Here is a 9635-nt window from a genome sequence, read left to right on the forward strand (position 1 = left end):
ACGGCGCACGTGGCGCCCGTGGCCGACGGTTACGTGGTGAACTTCACGCCGACCGAGGTGGGCGAGTACCGGTTGAGCGTGACGCTGGGCGGCGAACCGGTGGGCCGCCCGTACCGGATGACGTGCACGCGGGGCAGCGACCCGGGCAAGGTGACGGCCCGGGGGCCCGGGCTGGCCGGCGGCCCGGTCAACCGGCCCGCCGAGTTCACCATCGACACGAAGCGCGCCGGCCAGGGCGGCCTGGGCGTGACGGTCGAGGGCCCGTGCGAGGCGGCCATCAATTGCCGGGACAACGGGGACGGCACGTGCTCGGTGGCCTACATGCCCGTCGAAGTCGGCCACTACGTCATCAACATCACGTTCGACGACCAACCGATTCCTGGGTCGCCGTTCAACGCGCTGGTCGGCGGCCGGGCGGCGGGCGACGCGCCGCGGCCGCCCAACAACGTCAAGGCGTCCGGCAACGGTCTGCAGGCCAACGGTCTGCAGGCCAACGGTAAACCCTGCTACCGCGCGCACGCCGCCGCCGTCGCGCTAGTGTGCCGAGAGTGTTGCCGTGCGTGTCCGCGCGTTCGCGGATTTTTGGTTTTATGGTTTTGACGATTTGCGACCGGTTTCCAAGACCTAACAGCTTATACTATATACCTACGCCAAGCCGACGAATAAACGTTAATCATTTTTTTAACACGTGTGTTATTATTAATATTATTATTATAATTATTTTATTATTTTTTTTTTGTTTTTTTTTTTTTGTTAATTATTATTGCCGTTTGTTAAGATTTGTTACTGTTTGTTTATCATATTAATATCGTCGCATACTGACTTTCCGTCGTGTCTAAATCGAAGACTTGAGATGAGCACGCAATCTCGAGCCCATCTCGTGTGTGTCACGGGTAGACTCGGAAAACGTCGGAAACGCAGCTCTATATTTTGTGTTTACTGCTGCTTACTAGTTGTTACCAACTGCCACCACATTAACCGCGATGCGATATATTACTTATGTCGTATTCCAGTGTGAAACGCACCCCTGAGCCGCGCATGTAATACGAAATGCAAATAATACAATTTTTTCAGCTTAGACTTTCCGGTATAGTTTTGATCTAATAAATTGTGTTATTTATTTATTTATTTTTTTTTTTTGTTTTGCCGTTTAATAATCCAAGTATTTTAATGGTTGATTTTGACGTTTTGTTTGATTTCGTAGTACTTAATCGTTTTTGATTGATTTTTGTTGAAACCGCGAGAATTAGTAAATTATTAATAATTGTTATTATTATTTTTTTTTTTTTTTAATTTGATTTAGGCGTTTTCTTGGGATCGCCGACAGACTTTTCTGTGGATTCGCGAGCCGTCGCCAAATACGGCCAAGGGGTTATTACGTGTACGGTGACTAATCCATCTGGCAGCCGGACCGAAACGTTCATAACGCCTCAAAGCAACGGAACATATAAAATCAGTTACACCCCGTTCGAAGAAGGTAATATCTTCGTCTTAACAACTTTGACCATACACAATAATATGTTTGTTGATATTCGTTTTCGACGTTACAGGGCCACACACCATTGACATTTATTACGATGGGGCGCCCATAGTTGGCTCACCGTTTTCCGTGAACGTGAAAAGAGGAACTGACGCCAGCAAGTGCAGAGCGTTCGGACCGGGTCTGACCAAAGGAGTAATCAACAAAGTCAACGCTTTTACCGTCGAAACAAAAGGTGATTCATGTAGGAAGTTTTTAATCAGAAGTCGTATCGTCTTTAAAATAACAATTTTAATTTAAATCGTTAACGTTTACTGTTACGCGACAGAGGTTGTCGCGTGGTATCGAAATTATGTAAAAATGTATTAAGTTTATATTAGAGTTGAAACACATTTATTCTAAGATATTTTGAAGAAATTAACCGATTCATAGGCTTTTTAAATTATATTAAGATTATTTGTTATTTACTAATTTGAAAGTAATACATGTTATTATTTCCAAAATATTATTTACATAAAATAGTTTAATTTGTAATTATCTAAGTTATTACCGTGTGATAACAATATTTTCAATAACTCAATTCTGTATTATCAAATCTGTATTTATTTTGATAATAAATTAGTAATTATCATACATACTATAGTGACAAACATTTAAGCAAATCGGTACTCGAAAATTTTTTGTTTTTGGAACCTTAAACGGTATAAATATATATTTATTATTTCGCATTTTATTTGTTGCCAGTATTATGTTATATAAAAATATGAGTAAAATAACAATCTGTGCTCATATAATGCAATTTATTGTTATTTAAATTATTATGAATGCATTTCTTTGTCTTTTTATTCGAATTTTATTTAACTATTATTATACTATTTAATTCTTATAATGTGTGTAGTTAAAATTTTACTATACAAATAATCTTCTATGTAATATTATGATTAACATTAAATTCAATTACATTAATTTTTAAAAATGTAATCAATAGAATAAAATGTTTGGGACTTGATCTAGTTGATCTCTATATCGATTTACCGGTATTACCGATACGAGAATACGCATCGTTACTGTATACAAATTGTTCGTAAAAAGCCTTTTAGAACTTTAGTACAATATTTTTATATTTTGAAGGTGCTGGTACTGGAAGCTTAGGTTTGGCCATCGAAGGACCGTCTGAGGCAAAAATGACTTGCAAAGACAATCGCGACGGTTCATGTTCGGTAGAATATACACCTACAGAATCTGGTGATTACGATGTGAGCATTCAGTTTGCTGAGAAACATATTCCTGGATCACCATTTAAGGTATTTTTCAAATTGTAACTATTATTTTATTATTCAAATAGTCGACTAGAAACATTGTTTGTTCCGTTTTGATATCCATTTAAACGGAGAAAGTCTTACATTAACAAAACCTCAATAATTTCGGTAGATATAAAACTATTTGACTATTAAATTGTGAATTGTTGTGTGTCAAATACATATATCAAAGACTATACTTTTTCGAGTTGACCTCAAGCAACTAGAATATTGTGCTGATTTCTTTGAGATTGTATCCAACGGCCAACGGTGTTTTCATTCAGACTGCGATAACTACTCAATTATACTTTAAAAATAAAAATCTACTGAAATAAAACGTAATTATACGTATTAGACGTATTATATAATAATAATATAATAATACAAGTATATTATGATTATAGCAATAGCAATATAACATCATTTTACTTTCGCACTGAGAGTTACCGCTGAATATCTTCATAATCTGATTATTTGCCCACCTTTAATTGTATGATGTCTATTTTATATCATTTTTTGTACACAATTTCGTTGTACTTATTTTCATCAAATCACTTTTTCTTAACAAATATCTAATAAATATCTATGTAAATTTAAATGCGTCAAGTATAAATTTTATCGTAGTTTCTACTAACAAATAACTGTACATTTGACTCCAACTTATGTTTTTAATTATAATAAACAAAATACTAAAACATGTTGTTATTGTTTTACCGACGAATTACAGGTTACAGTCGACCGTCCTGCATCTGTGAATGATATCAAGGTGACCGGACCAGGCATTAATCCGAAGTATTGTAGGGCCAACACGCCCATCACGTTCAAAGTGGACGCTACAAAATCTGCTAAAGGAAATTTAGATGTAAAAATGGTAACCGATAAAGGTAAAAATCAAACAGCTCGTTTATTTGTTAATTTCAAAATCATAATATATTATTACTTAAAACGGTCCTTAAGAATATAATATTTAATACGCTCACTAAAAGAAAAAATGACCAACTCTTTTTTCAGAGAGTTTCACCAATGGGTTGCCTCCTTCCCCTGAGATTTTATAAACATGTATTATATCATGTTATTTGATAGTACATCTTAACACCAATTGTTAATTTTCTTAAAAAAAATAAATAAATTTATCTTGTAATTCAGTGGATCACAAGAGTATTTATGAATTTTTTGATTTTTTTTTTTAACTTAAAAACGTGTATTAGAGTAAGTTACAGGATTTTAAAATTTGTATAAAATTAATTTTTTTACATAACCGTTTTATGCATATTATTTATTCAACAGGTCCGTTACAACAGAAACCGATTATTCGAGACAATGAAGACGGGACCTACGACGTAACTTACACACCTAATCCAGAAGGAGCTCTACTCACAGCCAACGTATTGTACAACGGACATCAAGTACCAGACAGGTGAATATGATAAAAATTATAATTTAATTTAATTACACCCTAACGTGTAATAGAGCGTGTATGGACTTAATATTATAAACATTTTGATATATCAATAAAATTATATTTTGAGCTTCACAATTACACAAGTTAAATAAAAAAAAAAAAGTAAATGTTACAATTTTCAGTTAACACTCAACATGTGAAGTGGATGGTGTTAAATTATAGTTTATGTTAATGTAAAAAATAATTTGAATACTTACGTCATAAAGCCATTTTATAATATACGTCCGTATCGTTTGTGTTTTTATTCAGCCCTTTCAAGCTTAGAGTTCGGCCTAAATTCGAATTGGATAAAATCAAGATCGAAGGCCCCGGGGTTTCTGACTCTCGAGGTGTTAAAGCTTCAGTTCCCACGTATTTCGTTGTGGACGCCACTGACGCGGGTTCTGGAAAACTGGACTTGAGAATTATGGTAAGTTATAAGGGGACGTAAATAAACGTAATATGTTCTTAAATAGATAATATATATGTATCGTAAAATGACGAGACCGTACATTATGCAGGGACCTGATGGTTTTCCTAGACCGGTAGATATCGAAAAGAAAGATAATTTGTACAAAATCAAGTATACTCCGGATGACTGTGGTCGGTACACGATTGATATGTTATATGACGGCAAACCGTTACCGCAATCGCCGATCCACGTACAGTCGTACTCCACTGGAAATGTAAGTTCATTGTTGCACGATCGCTGTAAAATTTTAACGCTGAACTGTTTACGCTTATATATAATATTATTGAATTACCTAATTATTAAGGCGCACGAGCATTGTCGTATATCACACGACGTTACAATGATGTTATACTACAGCTTACTAACGCATTTTCTATTCGAGTTAAGCATAGGCATTTTGGTGACTAGCTGAATTTTTTTTAAATATCGTTTAGCAACCATTATACATAGACGTGTGCAGTGTATTCAGCTGCATACTTTAAATCTTCGATTTATTTACAATTATTTTAATAATTTCTAATCGTAAATAAAATATATCGTTCCTGTAATTGATCAAAACGATATTTTAAAGTTAGTTATACACACGTGGGTGATCCACCATTGTCCGTTGAAGTTATTACACACGAAGTTAATGGCTAAACATTTTCAAGAGTTGTTCGTAATAATAATATACCTCCAAATTATAGGTATATGAAGAGCGAACTTGAATACTACTAAAAATATGTTCATAAAGCGTTTAATTTTTCGGTGTCGTTTGTTTTGGGGTGCAAGTATTTAAACGTAAAAAAAAAAGAGTTATTACAATAACCGAAGAAGAAATAAATTATAAAATAAAAACAGCGATTTTTGAGAACATTAACCGTTGATTTATTCGGTATGATTCCTGATCACCCGCAGACGATGGATACCGCGGACGAGTTACGGCGACGGAGAAGAAACGAACAATTTCACTTTTATAATGACCATCATTTGAACGATTATGAATTTTAGAAGCGCCAAAAAGTTTAATTGAAAGCCATCGCCGAACGAAACATTTCATTCGGAACTCGACACATACCATCGAATTACGCGTATTTTCTTCGATGTACTAATATAAGACACGTGTACTTAACTATGCTGTGCAACAGCAGTAGCCATAGCGTAGGTATTATATCGTGAACGATCTAAAGTATTATTTACGAATGGAACATACAAACTCAAACTTAATATTTCAGGTATAATATTACCTATCTACATCAATATAATATCATATTATTGTACACATTCACAACATGTGACGTACGATTTCGTTTACGCTTCGTTTCGCTTCGTTTGATTTGATTTGATTTGTTTTCATTAAACGTTTGTTGTAGGTATTTAGTTTTGTTTTTACTAACGTTTTGACATCGATTGTCGGCCGTAGCCGGAAGGAGCGTACCCGCAGACCGCCGCCGCTAACGGTATCGATAAATCACATTATTGTAATAATGTATAGCAAAAACAAATGTGCGATCGATATTTTCTTTATTATTCGTATGCAACCTGTATAGTATTTTTGACAGTTGAAGATTTTTTTCGAGAAAAAAATCAGTAATAACTATAGAAATCGCATTTAACACAATCCCCCCCCCCCCAAATACTAAACGCTTCGAGTTGTGTGTTGTCGATTGTAAACAATACGTTGAGTGTTGTGCATATTATAATGTAATATAATTAGAATTTTCATCAGTACTTCGAACTTTGAACTTCCTCGTATTCATCGTTCAATTGTATAATATAATAATTAAAATATTATGTTATGAAATTGATTGAAAATGACAGAGGTGATCGGTTAAACTAACTCCGAAAAAACATCTCCATTAAAATTGATATGTTTTTTATATTAATAAGAATATTATATAAAATATAATAAAACTTATTAAAATTACCGCCACTTTATTTTTATTATTAAATAGTAACCTCTCAAATATAGTCTTTTAAAGAACTTTTTTGCTATTAAAAATATGAAAATTCATGAACTTTTAGACTCTAGTTATAAAATATTATTCCATAACATTAATTGAGATTATTTTAAAATTTTCATTGGTAATTATTAACTATAGATTAGTATACTGAGATAATTTATTGACTACTTCTTCTAAAATTACTTTAAGTCTTACCATTTTTTTTTTTTTTTAATGTTTTTATATTGCTAAATAGCTACACACGATAATCTCTAATAAGTGCATTGTTAAACTTGAATGTACGAATTTTCAATCGAGATATTTATTTAACCGGAGTTTTTTATTTGGAGTTATTTTCACTGTGAATAAAATACATATTAATATATTATGACCACGATTTCGTCGTAGTTTTCATTTGATTTTTATTTGTTTTTTTCCGTGTAACCGTCCGAAGGCGGACAATTGTCGTATCATGGGGAACATAGAGAACCGAATACTGACGGGTAAAAACCACAGCATCATCGTGAACGCCAGGAACTGCGGCGACGGGAACGTGACATGCCGAATAAGACCGGTGGACGGGCAGTAAGTCCGAATCATTCCATCAATATGTACAAACACGATAATAATAATCAAGGCTCGAAACTTCAAGTACTAAAATATATGTTTACGTATGGAGTAAAAATCAGAATAATTCGCAAAAATATACATCATATTTTTTTTAATTAAAAATATAAATGAATTGTTAAATCAAAAATAACCCACCTCAAGTTTTTATCAAAATTGACTTCGTTGCTCTTTTTTTTGTATACGTATAAGACGACATTTTATGAATGAAACGGACCTATATCCATATTTGGACCCATATTTTTGAATGAATTTTTCAAAGGACTCATCTCAAAAATCTTTATCGATCGTTTTCTCAATCAAATTTTTCTTCATGAATATTATTTTATATGGGTTTAACGTTACATAATAATCTGTACTTTTAGAAAGCAAATTATTAAAATTGGACAATTTTTTTCGACAGGAAAATTCTAAGTTCACAATTTAACTGGAGAAAATTAAAACAATTGAAACTTGAAACTTAAATATTTATTAAAAAAAAAAAAAAAATATATCAATATAAAAAAATAAAAATTAACTATAAATAAACAAATTTTAAAATGGAATATAGAATAAAAAGTGTATTTAATATTTATGTATAGTCACTTATTTGTCTTAATTTTTTTTTTTTTTTTATGTATATCTGTCTACGTAAAACTTTATTTTAACCGTGTTCCTGTAAAAATCATTTATTTAAAATATAAACCATCTAAAATAAAATAAGTACACAGCCAACTGATAAAAATTAAATAAATTATCGTAAAGTTCTAGAATTATAGCTTATAAATATTTAAATACAAAACTAAACAGAAAGACTGTTTAATATACGATCACTCGCAATCACTATTAAAATGTATAAGTTTTCTACAGAATAAGGGTTTTTATTATGTAGGTACACGCATGACTGCAGCGATTGCAATAAACCATATAACTTTTAATAGATTCATTTTTCCAAAATATACAAAAATAATATTTTAGTTATTTTATAATTTGTATTCACTCGCTCGTTAATAATACATTTTTCTTATAATTTTTTAATTATGTGTTTTTAAACCTGAAATATGGAATTTTTCGCACAAAAATAATAAAATAGGTATATGAAATTAATCGATTCAAATTTTTTAATCGAGTTGTATATTAAACCGGAATGTTAATACACACTTTTCAAAAAAATATACTGAAGTTCCGAGCCTTAATAATAATAAAAACAATAAAATTAGTTATTGTTATCGTGTCGGTGTATAATATTATATGGTTCTCATGTTCAATATTATACAAACAACATAGGAATTTATGCACCTAACACCATGAACTCAACATTATATAGCATTTATAGTGTGTGGTTGCGAAATATTTTGCAAAATATTTAAGTGAAGTCGTGTGTATGCACTTCTGTGTCATTTCAGTTACTTTGTAAACACAGAAGTTGTACCGAAAAATGATGGCACGTACGTTGTCAACTATTCGATCAAAGAGCCTGGGGACTACACGTTGACGATGAAGTACGGCGGTCAGCCGGTCAAGGACGGGTTTTACAAATTAACGGTAACGCCATGAACAAACGAAAAATGTATATTATAAAAAGAAAAAATTAATAATAATCGTATAATAATATTGTTCATTATTATATCGTGCAAAATATATATTATAACGTAGTAGGAGAGTCGACGATGATATTGGATCACTTCGTGTGGAGAGAGCTGTATTATAATATGATTGTGACGATGATAATAATATTGTTGTTTTCATTATTAGAGTTAAATCAGGCACGTGTACAGGGGGGTTTAGGGGTTAACTATACCCCCCACGAAATTGTTTTCTGTATACGCGCCTGCATTAAGTTATAGCTTTTTCATATTGCTTGGGCATTATAATGTTACATTTAAGTTAGTATAACGGAGCATGATGGTGTTGAAAATATATACATATTAATATAATATTATTATTACTTTTTATTCTTTAATTATTATTATAACTATACTATATCATTATTAATAACGGGAACACGCAGTACACTATACATTTGTTACAATAATAATATTATTAATATTGATTTATATGCATGTATAATTTATATATAATATTTTTTTTAATCGTAATAGATATCATCGTAGTCTGGTGTAGGTAAAATTATTGATAATCCACACGACATTGATGTACGATATAATAATATTATTAAATAGAGTTAATAAAGTCTAGTCATTTATAATATGTATAAACCGCATATATATATTTTTTTTTTATTGAACGCCACGCACGAACGTAGTTATTTTTCTTTGATAAAACTGCAGCGTGTAAATATTTTGTTTTTTGAAATTGTTTCCATAAAAAAATTGTTTTTGAAGACTACTGACAAATTGACACTCTTCAAAAAAAAAAAAAAAAACAATATGATAAACTGTTTAAAAAATATGTG

At 32.2% G+C, this 9635-nt stretch overlaps 1 protein-coding gene across 3 annotated transcripts in view; it reads left to right on the forward strand.

Annotated features, from left to right (window-relative positions):
* LOC112597111 (filamin-A) overlaps positions 1 to 9635 on the forward strand; it is a 112005-nt gene that overhangs the window by 68321 nt on the left and 34049 nt on the right. The window contains exons 1-10 of one of the 3 annotated variants that reach the window (XM_025343036.1): positions 7 to 481; positions 1304 to 1477; positions 1551 to 1715; positions 2612 to 2784; positions 3506 to 3662; positions 4066 to 4195; positions 4490 to 4649; positions 4741 to 4905; positions 7068 to 7198; positions 8626 to 8764. In XM_025343036.1, the coding sequence (XP_025198821.1) occupies positions 118 to 481; positions 1304 to 1477; positions 1551 to 1715; positions 2612 to 2784; positions 3506 to 3662; positions 4066 to 4195; positions 4490 to 4649; positions 4741 to 4905; positions 7068 to 7198; positions 8626 to 8764 (1758 nt within the window). In that variant the 5' untranslated portion in view covers positions 7 to 117. Of the gene's footprint in view, positions 1 to 6; positions 482 to 1303; positions 1478 to 1550; positions 1716 to 2611; positions 2785 to 3505; positions 3663 to 4065; positions 4196 to 4489; positions 4650 to 4740; positions 4906 to 7067; positions 7199 to 8625; positions 8765 to 9635 lie in introns of those variants that run through there. The other 2 variants (XM_025343034.1, XM_025343035.1) reach the window with 2 other exon arrangements.

Source organism: Melanaphis sacchari, unplaced genomic scaffold (genome assembly GCF_002803265.2).
Source record: "Melanaphis sacchari strain LSU unplaced genomic scaffold, SCAv2.0 Contig37_pilon_pilon, whole genome shotgun sequence".
NCBI classification, from domain to species: domain Eukaryota; kingdom Metazoa; phylum Arthropoda; class Insecta; order Hemiptera; family Aphididae; genus Melanaphis; species Melanaphis sacchari.